General features: G+C 41.1%; 1 protein-coding gene across 4 annotated transcripts in view; it reads right to left on the bottom strand.

Moving 5' to 3' along the window:
• mllt10 (MLLT10 histone lysine methyltransferase DOT1L cofactor) overlaps positions 1-25,516 on the bottom strand; it is a 51,852-nt gene extending 26,336 nt beyond the window's left edge. For 3 of the 4 annotated variants that reach the window (XM_030078962.1, XM_030078963.1, XM_030078964.1), the window contains exons 1-7: positions 25,118-25,516; positions 22,801-22,880; positions 15,086-15,140; positions 10,470-10,579; positions 10,178-10,281; positions 8,202-8,295; positions 4,272-4,361 (exon numbers count right to left, since the gene is read on the bottom strand). In XM_030078962.1, the coding sequence (XP_029934822.1) occupies positions 4,272-4,361; positions 8,202-8,295; positions 10,178-10,281; positions 10,470-10,579; positions 15,086-15,140; positions 22,801-22,880; positions 25,118-25,280 (696 nt within the window). In that variant the 5' untranslated portion in view covers positions 25,281-25,516. The remainder of the gene's footprint in view (positions 1-4,271; positions 4,362-8,201; positions 8,296-10,177; positions 10,282-10,469; positions 10,580-15,085; positions 15,141-22,800; positions 22,881-25,117) is intronic. The other variant, XM_030078965.1, reaches the window with a different exon arrangement.
• Positions 25,517-26,779: the final 1,263 nt, after the last annotated feature.

Here is a 26,779-nt window from a genome sequence, read left to right as displayed (position 1 = left end):
ATACAGCGACAGACAAAGGCTTTTACTGCGCCCTCTTGCCTTTCTCTATATTGCTGACCATTAGTGGCCCAATCATTTGACATGTCCAAGTGCTCTTTGAGACTGTGTGGGGTAAATATGAGTGGCAGCGGAGGACGTGGTCTAAGTCTATCTATCATGAAACCCCTCAGACAATGAAAATGACATCAGAGGGCTGATATGTTCTCTGTCTTTGTCAAACACAGATGATCACTCTGAGCAGGGACTCTCACAATGGGAAGAAAAAGACCGTTCGTTTCAACCCCCCACCTCCTTAACAACCACCATCAAGAAAAGAAATCTGCTGTTTGTACTCTTTGCTGACAATGGCATCTGGATTTTCTTGCATTTGTTCACCAAGACTTTAGGAATAAATAAATGACCATTTAAAATCTTAGTCAAAATAGCTTGGAAAGGCACACTGCTTTTTTGTCATTAGCTGGAACGTGGAAAAGCTATGCTGTAATACAACAAGTGTTTTGTGGTCTAAAAATGTGCAGCTGACCACGCTTAAGAAATGTAAAGACAATGCATTCGCTGCTAAATAATTTAGAATAGCATGTAGAATGAATGTACAATTCAACAGCATGGCCCGAGGAGGAAGCGGAGAGGCCTTCGCAGACAGAAGGAGGGAGATGGGGGGCAGAGGGGAGGCAAGGAAAGAGGGGGAGTAAAGGAGGAACAGGAAGTAAGGGGGAAAATAATCCGCCCTGGCCTGGCAGGAATTCCCCTGTGCAGTTTCCTGCAGGATTTCTGACTAGCCATTGTGTATGTATGTGTGTCAGTACATGCATATGTCTGTGTGTGTGTGTATGAGTGTGTGAGTGTGAGAGAGAGAGAGAGTGTGTGTGTGTGTATGTGTGTTTCCTGCGGGCCTTTTCCAAGCAGCCAGTGTGGGGGATCTTTGAGCCCCTGCTGTAGTCTGACTGCAGGGTCTAACATTAGGTAGGTATACAACTGAGCCTCCAAACCTCATAACACACACACACACACACACACACACACCCTCCTTCTACATTCGAGGGTCAAAGGTCAGCTGGCTCAGATGTGTGTGTGTGCATGTGTGTGTGTGTGTGTGTGTGTGTATAAGGGGGATGGGCTTTCTGGCTAATGCAAATCAAGCAGTAGTAACAAAGCCAGCGCAGTTCGACTGAATCATGTGCTGCATACACACGCACACACACACACGCACGCACACACAATCATCCTAAAGCTGAGACAAAGACCACGTACACTGACAAAATAACATAAAACCTGCTGAATGCTCAGTTACTGATCCCACTAATGACTTTATGGATGAATACACGGAAAATCACTTGTTTTCTTTCATACTATTTTATCACTCGGCAAAACGAGACAACTGACTACAACTGAGAAAGAGAGGGGGGAAAAGAACATGTTTTGGCATAGCAGCATTTTAAATAATCTCACTATTAGTCTGCCTGCTAAAACAAATGTGTAAAAGCAAATACAAAAAATAAATAAGTAAATCACATGGCATTCAATCCAATGGAAGTGGAGCAATCACTAGATCCAATCAGGTGACAAAAAAAAACTTGATGCAGAGGTCGACTTCCTGTGATGTCAGAATGACAGGGTGACCTGAGTGTCCAGAAAACGCTTTTAAAATGCATGAATTCATTTTCCCTTCCCTGACCTTAAACCACTGAGCTAACCAGATTTCACACTATCAATGTCCTAGGAGGAAAAATAACTCATGACTTGTCAATTTTGCAGTAACTGGACAAAGAAAAAATCTAGTGTGTAACTTCCTGTTCAGCAATGAGGAATGTTACTTACACATTAAACAAGACTGTTAAATAATGGCTGTTTAATATACTTTCTTTTTGCAGCACTTTTTTTCCTGCAAAATATGATTTGGAAAAACAGGTATTTGTGTTTGGGACTATGTCTTTTTCCTCTATTCTGATGTATTTCTGCTGTGATTAATAATCAGTATCAGAAGACATTATTTAAGTGATCATGAGCAACTGAGCTTTATTATCAAACACAAAAAGACACAAAAGCTCTGGCACCACATCTTTGAGTTTGTTAAACAATCCTCCTCTCTCTCTCTCTCTCTTTTTTTTTTTTTTTTTTTTTTTTTTTTTTTAATCTGCTTTGAGTCCCTTATTTAGTGTCACTCACTGTGTGTCTAAACATCTGACTAAAGACTTGGCAAACACACACCAACAACCCAGAGTTTGGGGCAAAAGTGATCGAGTTACAAGTCAATTTTTATATTGCCATGCTGACCTAGAATTGATGTTTTGTCTTTGTTTTAAAACATATTTTATTTTATCTAGGAGGAAATCAATGTCTATGTTATAATCAAAACAAAGATCAACTTCCAGTAGTGTTGTGGGAATAACACAGACCATCATGAGAATTTAAGAGAAAAAAATTTATGGCGCCTGGTAAACACACAGCACAGCTTAGTGTGTCGAAGCCTGGAATAAACATTAAAGGCTCAAGGTGAATTTGACTGACTTGCTTATGACTGTCACTGAAAGTGTGATTCAGCTCCTCGTAGTCCAGTGTTTAAAAAAATGATCCAAAATCTAAGAAATTGTAATATCAAATCACAATACTTACAGAATCACAATGCATACCCAACAGGCACCCAATTATTGTGAATCATATCAGGCTGTCTCTAGTGAGTCCCATCCCTTCAACCACCAAACTGCAGTGACTGATATTGATATTTCATATTTTGCTGTGATTATTAACTGTGAATCTTACAGAGCTGCCAGCTCTGCCAAGTGATCGCTGCACGAGAAGTGAGTGAGGACGGATGCATTAAAAGAGCGCCGTCCAAAGAGAGGCACCGCTGGTGAGGAGTGAGGAGGGGGAGGATGGGGGGGATAGAGAACAGTGGATAGAGAACAATACACTCTCTCTATAACAGCTCACACTATAAAAGGGACTCAGACTATAATGTGTTCATTGTGTTTGGTACATTTTATCAAACTACATTATGTACATCATATCTAATCTGAAGAGTAATTAAAATCTAAGAAATGTGCACTAAGTCTGTAGGTGGGATATCTGGCATCATAATGGAGTGTGAGTACTGTAACATGGCTTTTTGTGACAGATGGGTTCAAATCAATTGCAGGCAACAGGGCAAGTTGAGCTCTTTGCTCTGTTCTGACAAGGGCTCGATACACACAACAAAAACTAGGTGGAACAGATGACTTGACGCCTCGTCTAAATTCTGATTTTACGCAGCCTGTGATTACACATCCTGCTAACAGGCGTGACTGATTAACTCACACTAATGTCGCATTTATTAGAGGCTGCGGTCGCTGCTGGGTGCAGGTGAGGCTGCAGACACACTGGGTGCTTAAAGCCAGTCTAAATACGATTCCTCCTAAATCTACACCAAACAAAATGAGCCACATATGAAAAGGGTCCCACGCTCAGTTGTTTCTATTTCAAGGTCTTCTTTGGGCTCAAAATTGACAAGTTTTAGGGCAAAACATCATGATAATATCAGACAATGCAGAGACTCTCAGTTTTGTTAAATAAAGAAATCCAGGCAAAATTATTTGCCTAAAAACTGTGCTACATCAATGAAATTCCCATTGCAGGTTTTTTTTTTTTTTTAGGTTGAATAGTTGATCCCATGACAGGTCCAGATATCTGAGGAATGGTGATGAATTGCCACACTTTAATGTTAGGGGGAAAAAAAATCAATGTTGTTTAAATGCCATTCCTTCATTTTTCAAACATTTTAAGTTTTTTTTTTTTTCTCAAATCCACAAATTTCCATGGTCCATTGGAACCTTATTATATGTTAGTTTTATTTATCTAAATCACCTAGTGTATCGTTTAATTTTGATTCTTTAGGAGATGCACAACCTTTTGATCTGTATAATGGGCATCTAAGTACTGGCTAAGATTAGCATTTTGTTGCTAGTTTAATTCTTCATCACTTAATCACATCTGGCTATGTAAACATCTCATTTTACACTGTCTTATTTGTTTAAAGAAAAAAAAAACAACTGGGGCTGGGCTACTCATAAATAAAGACCCGCAAATATTGGCAAATACTGTCTCCATAAATGTTGGTTATGGAGCCATTAGGCACTGAGCGATGACTGATCCTCCCTGGTCAACATGTGAGTGTGTGTTTGCGTGTGCATGTCCTTCCATGGTGTGAGCATGTAACAGTGAGGGCGTATGTTTCTAGTGCAGTCACAGTCGTGGGTGGGAGGCATAGAGAGGGTAAGATCTGAGGGCTGTCTTACCTTCTTGTCCTTGTCTGGGGGTCTATCCATACACTGAGAGGAAGAGTCACTTAAGCTTTGAGACCTACTACCACGGCCCCTGCTCCTTCGCTAAAAGGTAAAGAGGAACTCCAAGTTACTGGATGAAGTCCAGAGAAAGAGGCTAAAATTAAGCTAAAAAAAAAAAATCTTTGATTGGAAAAAAAAAATGAAACAAACTTAAACTAAAATAAGCCAACTGAACTCAAGGATAACTCAAAATCCAAAGACAGTCAAAAAAAGACATTGTCATGAGCATTAGTGACAAAAATGATGGTTCTAGGATTGAGAGGAATGGTCTCTACTTAACACACAAATGCATGGTGGCAGATATGTACTTAAACCAAAAATCAAAAACTGTGCACAATAAACTCAAAATATCCTTAAATATAATGATTTGGTAAACTATTAACCTAATTTCATTGTCACTTGAGTTGGAAACAATCTTCAATGAAAAAATTCATTTAAAAAAACAGTCAGGATGCAGGGCAACAGTTTAAAAAAACTCCTTTCCCAAAACTAGGCCAGGATCTAAAAGAGGCACCCTGGGAGACTTTTGAAGGGCCTTGGCTATCGATCTTGGCCCAAGCCAGCTTGCTCACCACAAAAGACAACATAGTGTCTGTTACCATAGCGATAAACAGCTACAACCTCAAGGTGCAGCCAGATTACCTCCAGGCCTGTGTTTACTCTGCCCCTTTTCAAAAGCACTGATCTATGACCGCAGACAGGGTTTCCTTTGACCTTACATATAAAACTGACTCTGCTACTTGCAATGTTGTGACTTCACATCCAACTCATTGCCTCAGCCTTGTTCTCATCTTTAAAAAAAATGTATAAATCTGGATTTACACAGTGAAAATCTTGATCCATACAAAGACCGGTCCCTTTGATGCTTACCCTCTGCTGATTATTCACCACTCTTAACAAAAGACACTCAGTCTCATCACTAAAATTTACACTGTGATTCAATCCTGTAAGGACAAATCCAAAATAGAGTGATCATTTATACAGCACAACCACTTTTAATTGACTTATACGCTCTGACTGAATATTCTAATTATTTTTTCACCTTGTCTCCTGGCTTGCCACCTAGATGAAACAAATCAATAAATAGCATTTTTAATTGTTTTGCAAATTTATTGTGGAAGAGCAGTTACTAAAATTATGCAAAAATGACTGCCGGTCAATCTGTCATGGAAAAGACAGTAAGTAGACGCAGTTGTGTGCCAGGAAAACCCAGTCCAGTTGATTGAAAAACTAATGCCAATACATCAACGGGTGCATTTATGCTGCTTGGAAATGGAGGGACAATTATTCTTACCCAGTATTGATGAAACCTCTAGCCTAAGAGAAATTTCCTTTTCGAGCAGACATAACATGGAAATTCTAGGTTCTCAATTAGATTTGGCTAGTCAGTAAGTCCAGTCCAAGGCCATATGTTGCTAACATGGCGTAAACATCCATCAAGCGGTATCTTATGAAACCCACTCTGCTAACAACATTGCTTTCTTCATCATTGATTCTCTCTCGTACATTCCTGTCATCCATACAATCCCAGCTTAATGACATTATGCCCCACCATCCAAAGCCATTCAAACACGATCAATAAAACAGCATGAGTCTTTCCATCAGCATTTGTTAACACTGCAAAATGTCATCTGTCTGTGTGTGTTGATACTGTACAGCCCGTTGTCTCTTTCCATTCCTACTACCCATCTAAAAAATACCAATAGTTCGATCATGCTCAAAAATTCATATTTGACTCGATCCCCAAACTGTGTGCATGTGCGTGTGTGTGTGTGTGTGTGTGTGTGTGTGTAAGATTGCAAAGTAATAGGGGTAGAACAAAATCCATGACACAACAGGGGGTCTCCAGTGATAGCATATATGTGCATGTGTGGATTGAAAACATTTGCAGCGCGCATAACCAGTGGTTGCATCTCTCACTCTCTCTCTCTCTCCTTCCTCTGACATTTGAATGAATCCTGCTTGGGAATGGCTTGTTATCTAGCTATTACCCTGAGCACAATACTGATTCCTGCATAGTAACCGTGAGTCTTGTGACTAGGCAGGAATGCGATCATGGACTGAAAACAGTAATCTGTTATTAGAAATAAATGCCAAAAATCTAAAACCCTGAACCAAAAACTGAAAATCCCAGGTTGTGACTGACAAGGAGAGAATGATAAAAACGTATGTTCTTCTATCTAAATCACTAAAAATCACTTTACTTTGTAACCCCTCTCTCTCATTCTTGTTTCTCCTATCAGTCTCATCCCTCCACCTCCCAGTTGTTTCCCCCTATCCTTCCCCATCTCCACGCTCAGTCAACAAAATCCCCTGGTGCCTGGTCCACTCGGGTGTGGAGATCTGGTGTCAGCTCAGCTCCAAGGCCCAGTGTTTCCTTGAGGATCATTAGTGAGGACAGACAAGGCCTCTCAAACAGCATCAGACCATGTGACATTTAAACTTCCCAGCTCTTCAGTATTAGGGAAACAACACTTACATGAGATTACTACCCAATCAACAAGACTGTTTTGTTGCAAACCCCAAGAAATATCCCATGAAACTGAGTGATATAAATAATGATAAATACCCTGGTTAGCTCTGTTTGACCTTGCAGTGAAAACCAGACTCAAGGGAGCAAACCCATCACCTGCAACCCAACCCGCTCCCACACCCGGTCTGGGCTTAGTACCAAGACACAAGGGAGCTGTGGGGACGATGTGCCACGAAGTGACACCGCTGACTGTCAAAGAGATTAGAGGGATCAGGAAGATGTGGAGGGGTAGAGGGAGAGTGATAGAAGGAGGGGCTAAGTAGAAGGGTACAGGACAGGGGAGGGAGAGGCAAGGGGTGCAAAGGAGGGATGGCTGGGTGGGGGTGGAAGAGGAAGCAGATGGGGGAGAAAGATAAGGGGAGCAAGACAGGGCAGGGTTAGGACAGAGACAGGAAGGGGATGGAGGGAGAGAGATGATGGGACAGGAAAGAGGGAGAAGGATGAAGGAGGGAAGGAGGGGCAGACTGGGGGAAAAGGAACAGAAAAGGGGGGAGACAGACAAAAAAAACTGAGGAGACAGAGCGGCTAAGGGCAACAGAGAGGAGGGATTTGAGGGATGGATGGAAGTGCGATACTGAGAAGGACCGGAAGTAGAGGAAAGGGAAAGGGATGAATGAGGGAAGGATAGACACAAGGGGAGAGGAAATTAAACCACGGGTCCCTCCTCACTTGCCATTCACGAGATAAAAGGTATGTGTCGTACGTATGTGTGTGTGAGCATGTGCTGATATTTCTACCGTCAGCCATGCCTGCACTTAGGAGAACAAGACACAGAATACCAGGGAGATCCTAGTCCAAACTGTTACCACACAGCCCACCTTCAGCCTCCAACACTTTCATGCAAACATAATCACAAGCAACAAACAACTGAGCCAGCCATAAGCCCTCAGTACACACACCAGTCAGGGTACTTTTACACTTCCAAAACACAACACTGAAATCAGTGCTCAGTGACTTAGGATGACAGAGAATGGATGGCTCTTAAAAAGAAAAAAAAAAGAAGGATAGCTAGTGAAAGAGATTTGTCTTGTGCATGGGACAGATGCTGACCAGTATAATAATAACCAATGTCTCAGTGGGCCAATGTATAAATATTCAGATGATATACTCTATCAAGGCCCATCATAAATGTATGAATACTGAGATAATCTAGTGTTAAAATGGGTCATATCAAGGCCTTAGAAAAACTTTAGGCTATAAAGGCCATAAAGAAAAACTTTATGACTATAAGGAAATGTTTGAATTGAGATGAATGAGATATTGGATACTGGTGGATGTAAGTGTGATTTAGTATGCTGACATGTGCTCAGTGTAACCCAAATGTAATGAGAATGCGAGTGGACACTCACCAGTTTGCTGTGGTGGTATTTGCAGTATCCACAGTACTTGACGTTGTCTGCATCCGATCCCTGTTCCTCACACAACAACCCAGCAAACTGGGCACTGCAACAGGGAGGATGTAAATGGAGAGGTGGGAAACAGAAAAAAGAAAGTCTTAATAGCTCAACCTTTTTGGACTGTTACCCTAACACAAGTTTACTCTAAGATACTATACTAGACTTGTACTTCACGTTGTCTGCATCCGATGATAAGATGACAGCAAAAATGACTGAGAACTACATGTAGTGTGTGTAGTCATTCTGCTTTTAACAAGTGTGTGTAGTCATTCTGCTGTTCAAAGTGCAGAGGAATCATTTAGACGTATAAAAGGTACCAGCATAAACATTCAGGCTGACTTAAGGATAATGTTCACATAATAAAATGTAGAGCTGCACAATTAATCGAATTTTAATCGTGATCACGATTTTGGCTGCCACGATTAAATGAGCCCGATCGTCGGCGATATTTACATTAAAAATGCGGACTTTGCTGCATATCTAATCAAGCACTTTCTCAGCCAGTAGTCAGCCAACCACCAGGGGGCGAACGCATGGTTAGGGCTTCATTAAGCTGCCTAAATAACAAGCGAGCGCACTCTGCAGCAGCAGCCTCAAGTTACTCGGTGGACTGATGAGAGCGAGTCATGTCGGGAGAAGAAGGTAGGCTACGGCAGTTCCTGCAACAAGTTCCCCGTCAGAAAGGCTCCTCAGGGCCTGCTTACATAGGGCCATTTGCTGCGTATCGTACTAAAGCAAAAATGCCCCCCTCCCCAGTCCCCTGCTGGCCTGCACTCACATTACCTAAAGCCCAAACGTGCCCAAGCGCGATTGCCTCTGGTATACACATTATCACGTTCAAATACGACAACAGGCATGTTCCGACGTCATCATGAATCAATATAGTTCAAATACATTCATTATGTCTTCCTTTAACTAAAAGACGTTTTTGTTTCTTTTAGTCAGACACGGGATGTTTATTTATCTTGACAGTTTCGGAGGTAACTTCCTCCTTCAGAAAGGTCCAACTGACAGCTGGAGCGGCATGTCAGCTGGCTGCTGCGCACACCGGCCGGCCCACCTAATGCCGGCGGGTGCTGCGGCCGGCACCGTGGCGCACACAGACTGCTATATATACTTTCATCATAAATCAAGTTTTGTTTATACGCGGTTGCAGCAGCACAATGGACAGCGACACAGACATCATGGTTGATTATTGATTGTGCAACGCGGCCATTCGCCGGTAATCGCTGTGCGCATTAAACGATTTTGCGGAGGCAGGAGGAAAGTTGCATGATTTACATCGTATCCGCGTTTGCGCGCTGCGTGCGTGACCGTGCATGTGCTCGTGCATGAACGCCCGTATCGTGCTGGAGCACACCACACCCCCTCCAACTGTGCCAGAGTGGGGGAAGTGTACTTTATTCAAGCACGGAACGGAGCGATCACACTAGTCAAACAATTTTATTTATTTATTTATTATTAAGAATTTATTCTTATTTAAAGTTTCATTTTGCATTGAAAACTGTTCATATATTGTTTGTTTGAAAGTAGTGCAATAAAAATACACATGCTTTTCCCTAACATGGTGAAAAATCGTGATGAATAATCGTGATTACAATATTGATCAAAATAATCGTGATTATCATTTTGGCCATAATCGTGCAACCCTAATAAAATGTAAAAAGTTGTGTTTGTGGCATAAATATGCGCAAAGTTATTGCCCTGTATGAGACCTGAATTTTGACGTTTCCAGTACTTTCAGAATGGCAATACATCATGCATCGTGCTGCCCTATAAATAAAACGTCATTTTTTAAGTTAACACACAGAAGTCTGAGGCGAGACTCAGGTAAATTGGTGACTTGCTTACTGGAGTCTCGGTCAGGAGTTTGAAAAATAGCTCCTATATTTGGGTTGTGAAGTTTCTGTGAAGTGAACAGGTCTCACCATGTGACATGGAAGGCCTGCCTGCAGCCATGCTTGTTGCAGGTCATACAGGCTCCAGTTGCTGCTTTACTCTCCCTGCCCTGGTCCTCGCAGATGTAACACGTCTACACACACACACACACACACACACACACACACACACACACACACACACACACACACACACACACACACACACACACACACAAAGTTAAGCAAACATATTTTTATTAGAGAAAAGCGACACAAATGCAATTAATAACAAAATGTCCATAAAAGGTGCGTCTGCCTGTGTACATGTGTGATCTGTTACCTTGTTGTAGCGCTCATGAGGCACAGACTGGAGGACTATGGGCTCCATAGTTGATACATTAGCAAACTCCACCTCAGGTATGTAAAGAGCACAAACCACATGGGCCCAGCCTGCAAACACACAGTCAAAAACCATCAGTGCCTGCACACACTACACAGAGAGCACAAATTCACACACACACACACACACACACACACACACACACACACACACACACACACACACACACACACCAGAAAGTATAACCTACTCATGCAGACAAGCTTAAAAAACAATAAACAAATAAAAGGCTCTATTTTATGTTAAGTAAATATACATAAAAATTTTCAAACAAATGCACGTATTACAACGTAAGTCACATTTGACACGCACACTTATTCACTATCACACATCCTCAAACACAACCGCAAATATGTCTTTGTAAATAGTATCAAACTGAAGAACATTTCTTTTCAGTGGCCATAATTTAGCCATTCTATTTACCACTATTGCACAAATTTTTGTTTGATGCATTCATCAAAAAGTAACATTCATCAATATTCATTCATTCATCAATATTTTTCATAGAATGTAAACTGCAACACAGCTGCCCTTTTTGTTTTCTAATCCACCTTAAAAAGCAGCTCTTTCACCACCACAAAGTTGTTCTAATAGCTGAATAGGTCTGTAGACACAGAGGTAATGTAGGCAGACCTGACAACTTTGGTCAAAGTAGTGCAGTACCACATTGAGGGAGCGGTGAAATTTCCTCAGCTTATGAATACATATGCAGCAAGAAAAAAAAAAACTAAAGCAAACAGTACCGTCTGGATAAATTACCTATCACTGACACCATTTTTTTTTAACTTAGAGGACGTAGCTTAAATAAACACTGAGGCATTTACAGTAGCTCAACTTAAAAAAAAATGGTAAAATAAAACAAACAAATAATGAATTAAATAAAGCTGTAAAAAACATGAAACACAGTCAGAACTACACACTTTTTACCTAGTTTCAACAACAGGTAGTAACACTCTGCTGAACCGATTGCTCTCAGGTCATCAGGGCGCCGAGCCCTGCTGGTTCATACTAGCCATCTTATCAGCAACTAACTTAAGGCCTATTCATGGCTCTGTGTCAAAATGCAGCTGTAGCTATGCTGTGGATGTCTGAAATGCCCCCATAGCTTACATGTACCCTTCCAAAAATGCACAGGATCTGCGCAGAGGGCAATGCAAGTCCCCAAGAACAGTGACTGGTCTGTTTGACGACTGTATTTCCTCCCACATGTTTCTGGATGATTTGCACCTATGGTGAAGACAGTACGGCGCCATTTGAAAAGACACTAGTTGAGAGCTTTACAAATGTATTCATTTGTATGACACCTCACACACAAATTATAAAGACTACCAGATATCACTAAATTTATGGCTAGAAATGTTCAAAAATACTCGTTTAGACACTACAGAATGTGTCCTAAAGTGGGCACCTTCTGGATAACGATATGGTTAAAAAAAAATAAAAAAAAAAACACAACTACTGCAATTAATTTTGCAGATATGATTCATGATTTTAGTAGGAATAATAGTTTTTGCATCATATTTTTAAAATGCAATGAAAATCTTGTCAAAATGATGATGATGTGATTTTTGCTGGGCTACCAAACAAGCATGTTATCTTACAGAATATGATTTGTAGGTCAAGGCGTCTCTGCAGAACCACAATTCTTAATTAATAATGCATTTCTGTCACGCATTTTACCTCTATCAAAAAAAAGGAGAAAAAAGCAGCTTCTGTGATTTGGATATTACATTTGGCCATACTGCGACTGTGATAATATTTCAATTAATTGTCCAGTCCTCAAGAGGAGTAATGAGAACTTTGCACTGCCATCTGGCATTTCAGCGATCTACACACAGACCCACTAACACATAAACTATAAATACTCACATAGCAATACTTGGACGCAGAACCATAACCCAGCCTTTTAACTTGGGAATGTGATGAAAAAGTGTTCGAGTTTCCAACACGCAGCCGACATGTGACGACCACGTGGCAATTCCACTTTGCAAAGTTCAGACCCTGCAGCTAATGTACTGCCTGTCAAGTGGCAGACTCTGTTCTTTGAATCAAGATGTTGCAATGACTCTCCAGTCTTTTATACACAGAAATGACCAGCCCCTCATCTCTAATGCATTTAGTATGGTCCACTGCAAACAATGGATAAGCACTGCTTCACACTGAATTAGAGGTCTGCTCTATCTATGGTGTTCCAAAAGGACTAATTTGTCAATCTCATATGGCCTTGTTAATTAGCAAAGCTTCTTAACTAAAATTACTCCACCACCTGTTTAACTGTTAGAAGTCGCTTTAAAAAAAAAACTTTTAGAACTGGTACTACTGTTTGTTTTGGCTGTGAGTAGTGTATTTTGATGTAAGCAAATAGTGGGCATAACAGACAGAAATCTGTAGGAACAACACACCCAAATGTTATCATCTCAAAAACTTACCAGTGTTAGGTGACTTTTACTTTTTTTTATCCACCAGAGATGCTTTTACCAGCATTTGGTGCTTTAGCTGGTGTAAATTTCAGACACATTTCTTGGACACAATGTTTTATCAGCTGGATAAAACAAAAACAAGCCTCTTTTTGTTCTTTTTGGAATAATATTCAAATGAACACACTGTAACACAGAACGCGTACAGGACAGCATTTCTGTGCAAATGCAGCCCCGCAATAGCTTCAATCCAGTAACACACTCTGGTGTGAACTTGGGCAACAATGTGCTGATTTATAGTTTTTATTATAGTTAAATATTCCATGTGACAAATTAAATCTATCGTTAAAAAAATTTACTTGCAAAGTTTTTTTTATACTGCACATTAGTAGTCAACCAATATTAAAACAGTCATTTGTTACAGTCCTCAAGTGTATGTGCGCACACACAGACACACACACACACACACACACACACACACACACACACACACACACACACAGCTGCCTGTCACTGAAGACAAACTGCGGGCAGTAGAATGACATGGGGGCATGGTAGAGTGGCAGCAAAATTGACGAGGAGTTGAGGAGGAGCTGAAGGAGGTGAACGGGAGGTCAAATGGAGGTGGGAGCCTCCTGCCATGCTGGAGGTGTCTGTTTTTCCCCATAGCGGAAACAAAAACAGGCTTAAACTTACAGTTGAACCCCTGACCTGCCTTTGACCTGGTGAGTGGGACAGGGGAGGGAGGGCAGAGGGCGGGACGGAGGGGAGGGAGTGGTGTGAAATGGGGGCATGTTGTTGTTTTGAAGTCCCTCCAAGAATCTGGAAGAGGCCTATAAAACAGGACTATAAAAGTGGCACACCCTTCCTCCTCAAACCAAGCACTCACTTTTACCCCCAAAACGCCAAACAAAGTATCCCTTATTCTGAGAACTAATCAGAGTCCAAAGCAGAAGTGCTGAGTTTAACTTTTGTTGATAGCTCATCTGCAGCGTAGCATGGATTTCAAATTTTTAAAAAAAAAAAGTGAGAAAAAGGGGAAGGAGGAAAAGGCTGTCAGCTCTTTGTTATGTTTTTTATAGGCTTCCATATTAAACCATGTTGAAATAATGACACCAATATCAGTGGAAAAAAAAGACTAAATTTAGGTCACTCTCTTAGTGTGTGTGTTAGCTGGTACCAAAGCTCACTCAACACACACTCAACTGCAAAGTAAGAAGTTTCAGAGCTACATTATTATTTCCATATCTTTAATATGATGAATCAACCGTATGCAATGGACACGTCGCTGACGTTCCAATATGCTTGTTGTAATCAAAAACTACTGACGATACAGAGGTAATAAGACAACACAGAGGAATGATTTGTCAGAACACCAGAAAAAATCTGTATTTTCTGTGTCTGTCTATGCCTTTCTCTCCTCTCTACCTGCCACATGAAACACATACCGAGTTACTGGATCAAGTCATCATTTCAGACTAATCCCTTTGCCCCGCTATATTACTGCCCCACCTGAAACAACACCAACTTACACAGTTCAACAGGAGAGGAGGAACAGACAGGAGCGCAGAAAAAGGAGGTAGGGGAAAGAGAGGGGGAGAGAGAAAAATGGGAGGAAAAAGAGAGGAGACAGCGAGAGAGAGTGAGGGAGCGAGGGGTCATGGGAAGGGTAAAAAGAAAGAGAAAGTAGTAAAACGGTGTGTGTTAGTGTTGTCCTGATGCCTCCCTGCAGGCCTGGACACAATCCCACAGCTGTGCCTCTCTCTCTGACTGACTCAACACACACACACACACACACACACACTCAGAATATTTACAGTCTCCACCAACCTGACCTCCCAATGAACCCAGAGAGGAGACTCCTCACAGGCCATGCACTATACCCATCCTGGCCCGCCCCCTCATAAACACACATACACACACACACACTCATAAAACATGGACTGGCAAGGACGGCACAGAGAGGCAACACACACACAACCAAAAGCAACATAACTCTCCCAGCACGCTCACGGCACTTAAACCTGCCCGTGACACGCAATTAATGACGAAAATACGCAAGAGGCCAACCACAAATCTGTGGCTGCGTACATGTGCGTGTTTGTGCATGTACATGTGTGTGGCTGAGAGGGATCCTACCTCCGTTATCCGTCCTCTTGAGGGCTCCATCTTTGTGTGGACACAACTCGCACCTCTGTGGAGAAACGAGAAACGACAGGTGAGAAACAACAGGTCGATCGTATCCTTTTATGTGGAGGTGAATACAAAAGCATGGTAAATATGCGGGCATGTGAGGTAACTCGGGCATGTGCTGCTGACTTTGGCATGAGGCCAGAGCTTTTCCTGTGATGCACCCTCACTATCTCGCACCTAAGGCTGTTTATTTCTGTGTGTATGTGCATGTGTGTCTAAGCATAGAAGTACTCGGGCATCTGCTGTTCTCCTGAGCCCAATGAACCAGGCCCTTCTCTCTCTCTCGCTTTATCTGTCTGTCGCAAATTCACTTGTGTTCCCCATCCCAGGGCCTACACTGTGTGTACTCCAAAGAACAGTGTGTGTGATCAGTCATCACCCTTAAAGTGACTGTTAACCCTAAAACAACATTTGACCCATAAAACACCTTGGCCCTGTGACTGTAGGTCACGCAGAGTTTCTAACCACCAGGGTCCATGTAAAAAGCATATAATCCATTGGGTTGAAAATTTCAGCAGGATTTTTGCAGGAAATGTTTGTGTTGTGTGCTTTCTGGTAGAACGCGTCCCCACCGCCAGTGCGCCTTCAGTGGGTCAGTCATGACGGAGATGGGTGGTGGTGTGTAGCGCAAGGCTGCTTATGACTACATGAATGTTCGGTTGTCACAATACCAGAAATTCAGTAGTTCATACCAGTGAATTTCCACGATTCTCGACACCCGTCTGGATACCATGGTAAAAAAAGAAATCCCATTTACTTCGACAAACACTTCTTTATTAAAATCTGTTGAACATTCTAATATTAAAGCCTTCAAGTATTTAAAACAAACAATAAGCCAACTGTGTTTAAATAACTTTTTAAGTTGCACAAAATTTCAACTGCATTACCCAGCAGAGACATGAGTAAAATATGGAAATAATAAGGAGACATAAATTAGAAAAAGAAACTATTTAACCAGAAACCATGATGGCACCATTTGCATATTTTGATATGCGAATTTATTATTATACCCTGAGCATCCGCCTCGAACGCGAAATCCTTCCACACACGACTCTCGCTGTGCCTCTATTGGCCAAGCCGAGTCAGAGCTACTGCTCTATCTTGTGTCTTGTGTGTTTGTCTCTTCTGCAGCGCACATCTGAACAAGTGTAAATCGTGTGAATACTGCCCTCGTCAGTTCCAGAAGAATATACTACAGCCCGCTGAAGGCCAAACCTAAATGAATACGAAATCTAAACAAATGCATCCAGTACCTACGGTGCCATACAAAATCAGCTACCAAAGTATTTTTGGACTACTGGCATCGACTTGAATGTTTACAATTCTGCGACCCTAAAACCCAGAAGTATGACCAAAATTTTACAAACTAATACAATAAGGTTTCTTTCCCACTTAAAAAAAATTGCAAAGTCAGGAAAATAAAATGTGTTGTGAGGTTACAAAGCCATAGCATTATCATGCTCCTTCAGGCTAAAACATGCCTCTCACTCTGTACGGGTGTCGTTAGGTGACATTTATGGTTATCTTCTTGTATGAATTTTGTGCATAACGGTAACATGTTCACTTGGGGCAAATGTCACAATTAATACAAGAAACTGGGAAACAAATCTCTTTCCCCACCTGGTGAAAAGAAATTGCACTGTTGTGTTTCTATTTTTGGACCACATCCACAAGGTGCTCTTCTATCTGTTCCATGTTCATTCCATATTTGTTTTCCATTTGGAGCCCTCCTCCCGACACAAAACAGGACAATTCAGCCAGTCAGCTTATTTGATACGTAGGGCCGCACGACACTTTGTTGAGATTTGGGAGGTGTTGCATGTCAGCCCATCTCTGCAATCTACGGTTACCCATAATACCCTAGATGTTTAAATGTTTGTTCACAGAAGTATAATTCCAGCTGTGCAATGAACAGTCTGAACGCTCTAAAGGCTTGAACAGATGGCATGCAACATTGCAAATGTGCCATTCATTTTCAGTTGGAGGGTGGATGGTGAGCGAATTTCACCATTGGTGTGTTTGTGCCATGCGAAGCTGGAGCACGTGAAATTTTGGCATGGGTGCACGATACATACACAGGCAGGCCAGCGGTAGGGCTGCACAAGTAATTGAGGTTGTACTGAAATCGCTGTATAGATAAGTGATATGTCCAAATTGCAGCAGCTGCAATTTTTGGATATAGGTTAAATGTGACAGCATACCATTTCAAACAAAATATTGTGGAGCTACAAATATGCAATCATATTCTCCAGATGTTAAAAAAAAGAAAAGAAAAAAACATGGTTTGATACAGACCGCAGCAAAAATCACATCACCCTCATTTTACTCTACTCTGTTTTCAGCTAAAATGAAAATTATGATGCAAAAATTATCATTCACACTAAAACTGCAATTGTTATTAAAATTGCAATATCTGTCAAAATAATCACAATAATTTTTCTTTGTATCAAGCCGGGTGGTGCAGTTCGCCAGAGTAGAAATGGGTTTTATTTTTTGCGAAGTATTTGCATTTCTTTCAATCAGTGGAGGTTAATTTGATCAGCCAATGAGGTTTGATGTTATTTTCTTGAAGATCAACTATAGCAGAGGAGAATTTTAGCAGGTGGAAAACTCCTTGATGTTTCTTCAAAAACATACTGGGACATAAGAAAAAAAACAAACAAACAAACAAAAAACGCTGCCACAATGGAGCTCTTTTATTATTTATTTTTAGTCTGGTGAAGTTTTCTCCAAGTCTATTCTTTTACAGGCATACATGCCATTGTTTATTGTCAAACATCTGAAGACTTCTCGCTTCTCTCTTTGAGAAGTGGAGAAACGTGTGTCCACACACAAGGAGCTAGGCAATTTGCAAAATCTGCCTGTTTACCGGTTCAAGTCTTTATTTGAGGTTTAATTCAATGTGTCCTTTTTGTATTTCTTTGATTTTCTTCCTGACAATTTTTACATCTCCATGAGAAGCACTGCAACCTCTCTGACAAACTATGACAAGCAGTTTAAGGTGCTTCTACTCCACATACCTAACTTCTAAAATGGGCTTTCATACACTCAACTTTCACCCATTTTATTATATCAAAACATATATCATGTTGTGTCATTTGCCTTATTTATTCTCATAAAAACTGTTTGGCATTTTTGGCTGACTGGCCTTTACTTATTATTGGCTTTACTATAAACCCCTGCTTGCAAGAGTGCTATAAACAATAATTTTTGTATTAACTCTACATTGTTGTTTGGAAATGAAAAGGCCAACCAGCTGCAGGACACAACAGACTGTTGATGAAGTATGGTTTAATGGGTTAATGAAGAAACCCAAGACATAAACAAATGTCTAGTGAAATACAAATTATAACTGTCTTCTCTTGCCTACGTCTACAGGAAGGTCAGAGCTCAGCGTCTACTACAAACCAACACCTTTAGAGCTGGTAGGGATTTAAGAGTACGTTCTTAAAAGGAACCTCGCAGCAGGTTGACGGACCCTCTCCCTTCCCACTACACCACCTGCTCCAAGTTAGCAGCTCAGATGGGATTTGAAACCTGTTCTGTCTTACACACCACTAACTTCACCCTTACATTATCACGAAATTGCACACAATCACAACATATACATTTGAGAATGTGCTTGTTTGATGTGTTTATATATAGGTATGTTTTAGTGAGAATACATGCTTTAATTTGTTTTTTCACTTTCACTAAACACAGGGACAGTAAATACAATGTTCTATTGTGTGTGATAGGACAGACCATGTTTTCTGAGTTTCTATCATGAAACATGACAGTTTGAGCTAAAACCCCCTGCTGGCTTCCCAGAAAGCCGATGTTGTTGACAGACTCATTGAGATGTGTCCGTGTTAGGTACACCGAACCACACACTTCTACACCTTTGACCAAATCATGTAAGAATGTCACCTTCTCCACTAAACAGCAGAGATAAATTCTACAAGGTTTGTTCCTGTCTATTTCTGAGTTTGATGCATGAGTTTTTCCAATCTTTATTTAACCAAGTAATCCTACTGAGACAATAAATTCAAAGCCAACTGGGCCACAAAAGCAGCAAACTAGTCACACACATACAGACAAATACTATGCAAAAATGTGCAATAGCAGAGCACATCAAACATTTCAAAAGCTAAAAGCAAAATCAAAGTTTTCCAGACCAGTGCCAAAAGGCAGAAGTCCAACTGCAAACCAGGACAATCAAGCCTACATATAGAGGATCAAACAAACAGCAAGCAAACAAAGTCTAGATGGCTCCTTGTTGAATCTGCCTCAGTATCCGTCATAATCAGCTGAGACTCACTGAGACAAGCCCTTTCAATTTTGCAGTACTTTCCATAAACAGGGTGCAGAATTTATGAAAGCCTTTTCGCTTAATTCAGTTCAGACCTTAGTGAAAAATTCCACCAAGTTTCCACCAAGTTGTATAAGAGATATAAGAGTGAGAGGTACAACAATCCTGAGTACTAATCACAATCAGCTGAGAAATGTTGTAAAGGTCATCAGTGACTGGTTTTCAGCTGCTCAATTTAAGTTTAAACCGCTGGATCAGAAAAGCGGTCCAACATACACAATAAAAAGAAACAGAATGTTAGCAGCACAGGCATGTCATCCATCTGGCATTAATAGTTCATTCATGACACAGTGTTTTGAATTTCATGACCTATGGTCACAGATTAAAACCAGTTAAATATATTATGCAGATGACAGAGCCACAGCCATGAAAAAGGTTTCCACTGTGACCCGTCGCAGAACGTGAGCAAGCACCTCACTGATTAAACATATGACTTACTTGGATGGATGCAGCTACACTATAGGAACAAAAGTATGGGGACACAACTCTTAATCACTGAATTCAGGTGTTTCATTCAGTCCAATTGCCACAGGTGTATAAAATCAAGTACTTAGCCATGCAGTCTGCCTTTACAAACATTTAAAAAAGAATGGGTCGATGTGAAGAGCTCACTGAATTTGAGAGTGATACTGTAATAGTGATGTAACAGGATACAACAGTCAGTTTGTGAAATTTCCTCCCTCACAGACATTCCACCATCAACTGCAAGTTGTATTATTGCAAAATTGAAGCCTTCAGGAAACACAGAAACTCAGCCACCAAGTGGCAGACCACATAAAGTTACAGAGCGGGGTTGCAGAGGGCTGAGGCACATAGTGCGTAAAAGTGGCCGACGCTCTGCTGACTCAATACCTGCAGAGCTCCAAACCTCCTCTGGCATCAACATCAGCACAAAAACTGTGTTCTGGGAGCTTCATGGTTTCCATGGCCGAGCAGCTGCACACAAGCCTTCCATCACCAAACACAACACCAAGCGTCGGCTGGAGCGGTGTAAAGCACGCAGCCACTGGACTCTGGAGCGGTGGAAACGTGTTCTGTGGAGTGACCAATCACGCTTCTCTATTCTATTCTGATGGACGAGTCTGGGTTTGGTGAATGCCAGGAGAACGTTCCATGCCTGACTGCATTGTGCCAACTGTAAAGTTTGCTGGAGGAGGGATAATGCTATGGGCTTGTTTTTTGGGGGTTGGCCTCGGCCCCTTAGTTCCAGTGAAGGGAAATCTTAATGCTTCAGTTTACCAAGACATTTTGGACAATTCTCTGCTTGTAACTTTGTGGTTATAATAATTACTTAAAAATTATTTGTAAATAATTATTTACCTAAATCTGTCTGCTTTACTAAGTGTCCATGAAATCATTCTAACTGCCCAAAAAAACAACACAGATTCACAAATACACAAATCACTTTCAGCACAAACTGTCATTCAGTGTGTTTACATGCATTTTAGTAAATAGGTCATTCCCCTTTGTACAGCAGTTACCTTATTTCTAAACTGCCATGGAAACAAGTAACACAGTTACCGTAATTGGGTCAAAAAATTAAAGGCCCCATGGCATGAAAAATGCAATTTTCGTTGTTTCTGCGTGATAGGGAAGGTCTCGGGGCCACATAAATACTGTCCCATGCATTAAACCTGTGATAAATGGAGAAGTGCACACAGCCCGTTTTTTGAAACTCTCCCTGTAAAACGAGTGGATTGCACTTCCGTTACTTCACGATGTCATTAAGACGGTGACTCCGCCCACAGCCCGCCTCTGCTCCCCAGGCAACAAGCTGACACACAAATGTTCGTTATAACTAAAAACGCCAGACTTTGAACCATCGGTGTTTGCTAAATTTTCAAGTAGGTAGAGTACTGAATACAGAGTAACCTTGCATCTTATTGAGTGGATAGTGACTAAGACTGTCGTTACGTCAATGGAGTTATCACATTCATTTTGCAAAAACATGTTACCTTTTACCAGACATTATTGTTATTTTGATTAGCGTTACTCCGTACTGTGACATCTGCTTGTTAACGTTACAACATATTTAACAAACATAATCTACCATTCTGGAACATCCTGTAATAAACGGATTTGAGGTGGTTTGGTGTCTCCTGCAGTTTGTGACTCGGGATCTGAATCGGGCTCAAACACGTACGGTCCTACAACAGCAGGCTCAGCAGTAGCCATGACAATCTTATAGATCTAGATAAGATGATAATTCCTGTTTACCGGTTAGCACTGTTTAGCAGCGTAGGTTTCAGTTATTTTCCTGAGATTGGCCTGACCATAAGTCACTCAGAAAACAGTCAGCCAATCAGTGGAGATATGCTGATTCTCTCCTCTGATTGGCTAAATGAACCGTGCTGCCCGAGCTCCGGGAAAAAGGCAAGAGAGAGGAGCTGTTAAACTATATTTAGCGGTCCACAGGTATTCAAAACCACAAATACATCTTGCAGTGATATCAACAGTTAAAATAAAACCCTGGAAAAGTGTACAGCATAGGGCCTTTAAGAGGAACCCAGTTAACACAGGTAAATTTCTGCTGCAGAAACCCAATTATTGGAAGAAGAAACTGACACAACAAACATACATTGCACAACGCTCACGAAAAGAAAAACATTACCATCTGTTTGACATTAGTGTTGAAGAATGCTTAATAATTTTATATCATAGACAATGATATAACGAATCAAAAAAACATATCTGCTGCTGCCTGCTTTAACCCTCTGCAGCAGAGTGGCAAAGCTCGAGGAAATCCTCACAGCAAGAAGCCGGTTGTCCGGTGCTTTCCAGTGGCCCAGCACACACTGCAGCACCACTGACAGCAGCACTAACAGTCCGAGGGACATTGGGGGTTTAGGAGGAACCCGATTATTCCTTGCACACATCAATTGGGGAGTCTGAATAATCAGACATCCTACCTTCACCCAGTTCTAAAAATAATCTGGTTTCATGTGTGCATGGAACATAGTGATTATAACGGACAACACATGATAGGGCTTCCACAAGTGGGTCTTGCCGACCAATTCCATAAAATAGTTTTGACCTGCTAAAATGTCCCATATTCGCTTTGCTGCAACGCCACATCATTCAACATCTAAAGAATTGTTTTGGAATTACTTGCTGCTTGTAACAAGAACTTGTAACAAAGGCACTGCTGATACAACATCTCATCAGCTTCTGTTGTCATGTTGCAATTTTAACCGCGCACTGTTCAATAATATGTTTTGGACATCCACTGTCCTTATCAGGCAGTCAGCGCCTGGTCTTTTGTGCCAGAGGTTTATGCACAGTTGATGAATGGAGGAACTGTTTGACTCACCACTCGTGCTGCTCTCTCCTGAGATTCACACTTTCTGCAGAACCATGGACCAGTGGGCACCTGCACGATGCCATAGCAGGCTGCAGAGAGAGAAATAGAGGCGAGAGAAAAAGGAAAAACAAGACAAAGTAGAGTCAGCCTTCACAAACCCCAACAAAAAAAAACATTTTTCCACAACATGCATTCACATTCAAAGATAAAGAAACCACACTGGCACAGCCAGCCACACAGCAATCCTGCCAAACCTGTTTACAAATATCACACTGGTTCATTTGTATTTACTCCTTCTTCGAACACAATGGAAGAGAACATTTTTACACAAATCGTCTTGAATGCAAGAGTAAACATGGTTTAGAATTAGATAGATTGTTTTTGCCAGCTAACATGGTTCCCCATGTTTAGAAACTGTTTTATGCACATAGGACAGAGCAGGACCATTGATAATACATTGTTAAATGTCACATATTTATGGGCAACATTGAAAAAAGCAAAATAATTATTTCCTTCAACAAACCCTAGCTTTAAGGAGATTAAAAATACTGAATATTTTAAAGATACCATAATAATACAGCCTAACTGCTAATGAATTTAATGGATCATGGCATGGGGTTTTGTTATCTTGCAAAGCTTCTTCAACCATACAGAGAGGCTGTGTTCAAACAGTACTGATTATGACATCTCCTGCAAATTTCTATGAAGATCAAGAAAAAGTGCCAAGTTGGGAACAACAATAGCTGAATGTTACGGTGGGGATAATATAAACGCATATAGAGTGACTGACGCACTAAAAATGAGCTCAACTTATGAATTATATATGGTTTGGTTCTTTCAGTTTGCATGTTTGGTACAGTGCTGACAACATTAAGAGAAATGCCCTATTATTCTGGCAAGAAAGGAATATAGTTGGTCTGTTTGATGCACGGGACTGCAGATGTGTTCAATATGCAGGTGTGCTTTGGGGTGTGCACATCAACTCCTCTGTGAGCCTCTGCAAGCCATGATTACTCCAAAACACCTTCGCTGAAGCTCCTCACAGAAGCATTTTAGTGCAGCTTTGCAGAAGTTGGGCTTAACCTGAACTGCCCTTGATGCTTGAAAAGACTGGCTTAGCTTTGCTGGGAAAAAAAGTGCACTACATTCAGTGCTGTCCTAAATATAGTTCCACTACCCTGTACAACGTACGTCTACACACTTTCAGATTATCTCTGATCTGACCAGAAGCTATAATCCAGTGGAATAATCAGATATAATCCAGATATTTGAGAACACAACACCCAAATGTTATTGAGGTCATCATACACACAGCACAAATGACCTAAAGTAATAACCGGTAACAGGTTATAGCACACTATCTATGTCCAGTGCAGTATAATAATAGTCTACTATGAAATATGTGTAGTGTGTGTTTGATATTAGTATCACAGTCCCATAATGACAACTTTATAGCTCTCTTACTTGTTCTAGCATTGATTTCACTGCATAAAATGTATGCAGTGTTCAATACAAAGTCATGTTGCCTGACAAGCTGTGAGATTAATGCTGTTCAATTCACAATTCACGTTTTTGCACAACTTGTATTTCCTACACTTAAATAAGAATTCAGCATAAAAGCCACACTACTTAAAGTAAAAAGTAAAAAGTAAAAAAACTGCATCATCAACGTTAACCTTAACCTCAGTGCTATTGATTCACGTTTTATAATGTGTTTTTTTTTTTTCTGTTGTTGCCTTTTTTGGTTAAATACTACACGCAGGTTTAGGCCATGGGGAACATGCCCCTGCATGACAGGTTTGCTGATTCAACAGTGCACTCACTGTGACTGGCAACAACATAAGGCCATGTAAACAAAACAATACTACTGCAGGTACAAGCACTGTAACGTACAATTACAGAGGATCAAAACTGCTGACTTCTATTGAAACAGCAGGTTAGCTCATGTAATGGTGACGGACACATAAGCAGCTATTTTCGCCTGTAAACACTGGACGTCACCTGGATGAACTTTGAGTATCACTGAATTCATTCCTACCTACAACGTGAAGCTAACACGCAGTCCTGTCATTTTAAGTCAAGTGAAAAAATAAATAAATATATGTGTACAAATGGCCCGCTGCATATCAGGCTACAGAGACGAGCTGCTCCGCTGCCCGAGTTAAGCCTGACCTCGGCTTGGCCTTGGTGAGAGCAGACGGAGGCGAAGCGCTTCCATAACCTTGCAACCAGATAATGCTGGCTACCTTGCAAGCTAGCGGCTAACTAGCCTAGCTAACACTTTTTCCGTGGTGAGTTTTTTGTGTTTATTTATGTTTGTTTTTACCTTGGTGCACGGCGACGTTGCAACCGTGTCCATCGCAGTATACCAGCGGGTTTTCTGCCCAGCCTCTCTCGTCGGAGCAAACGCAGCAGCCTCCAATCATCTCCTTCATGTTATTCGCCAAGAATTCGTCGTCCGCTGCCAGACACCGCTCGCCGGAGACCATCTACGAAGAAAGCGGACATGCGGAGTACGACGAAGATGAGCCGAAACCTTTGCAGAAGGCGCCCCTCGCTCCCCTGCCACGCCGCTTTAGGTTCCACTCGGTCGAAATGTCATGTTTTAGTCGTGTTTACATTTCTTTTCGACAGCCTATTTTTCACCAAAACATCCACTTCACGGCGCGAGCGAGAAGAAGAAGAAGGGGACCTCGGTCGGGAACAGGAAGTGCGTAGTACGTAAGGCGCGTGTGCGTGTGTGCGTGCCTCTGACAGGAAGTAAAAGGCGGGTGTGATTGGTTCCCCCGGAGAGCGCCTGTTCCATTTTGGTAGCACATGGCCGAGATGCTTTGAAAGTTTTGCAGCACCATGAGGCTGTTTCACTCGGTGTGCTCAGTTGGCTGTCAACGTTGCAGCAACATGGAGGTAGGCAGAGGAAAATGTGGCAAAATAACCCATACTAAAGATACACCAAAGTGGAGCAACACTCCAAATAAGCTGTGTGTGACTGGGAGTGTTGAGGTACAAGTTAAATAGACGTGTGCAGGTCAGGATTTTAAAGTCTGTCTTGGTTTGGACTTGATTGTACTGCATTGAGCCCAGAGACACGTTTTATAGTTTTATACATGGGTTAAAAAAAAAAAATAATAATAAATAAAAAATGCTTCAAAGGCACTTAATATAATACTGGAACTTGTAAGTGCAGATTTAATCATTTACCTTGCTGAATGCTTTCCAGCTGTTTGATTTATTTAACCTGTTTGTATTGGCTCTGTGCTTCTTAAAAAAAAAAGTTGGGCTGTGTTTGTAAAATAGGATTTTTGCCAGATGACAACCTAAGTGATCATTAAGTTGTTTTTTTATTTTTTTTTATTTTATATCTATCTATCTATCTATCTATCTATCTATCTATCTATGTATATATAATGCTTTGATGTGGCAACATGATAATGACCAGTATCCAATTTGGAGACAAGAACAGGCCCACCACAATTCCATGTACATGACCCACCACACACACACACACATACACACACACATACACATACACATGCACTCACACACACCACTTACCCGCATTCTGCTTCTTGAAACACCCCCTCCTGTTTTACTCAAACCATTACGAATTACTCAAACATTAACAATTTTTTTACAGCTTTAAAATGGAGTACAACTAGATGGTTTGTTTTGCATGGAAGAGTTTTGTCATTTCATTTTAGAATGAAATTAAACAAGCAAAAAATAAAAACTAATGCCATCCAGCGGCTTGATTTCTGATGAATGCATGGTTTTTGGTTGTGTCATTTGCAGTGATTAGGCAGTGATGAAATAATAGAGGACATTTAAGATAATTTAGGTTGTGGATCTGGATGCAGTGATTTACTCACAGTTTCAATAGAGCTTAAGTGGGCTATCATATAGAGCAGGACTTCCCAAACCTTCTCTGGCAGCTGACCCTGTAGGAGAATTCCTGCAAATTACACAAAATTACTGGATGATATGTACA

The sequence above is a fragment of the Myripristis murdjan genome, chromosome 20 (assembly GCF_902150065.1).
Source record: "Myripristis murdjan chromosome 20, fMyrMur1.1, whole genome shotgun sequence".
Classification (NCBI taxonomy): domain Eukaryota; kingdom Metazoa; phylum Chordata; class Actinopteri; order Holocentriformes; family Holocentridae; genus Myripristis; species Myripristis murdjan.
The sequence above is the reverse complement of the archived record's forward strand: the minus strand, read 5'-3'. Positions and strand labels throughout refer to the sequence as shown.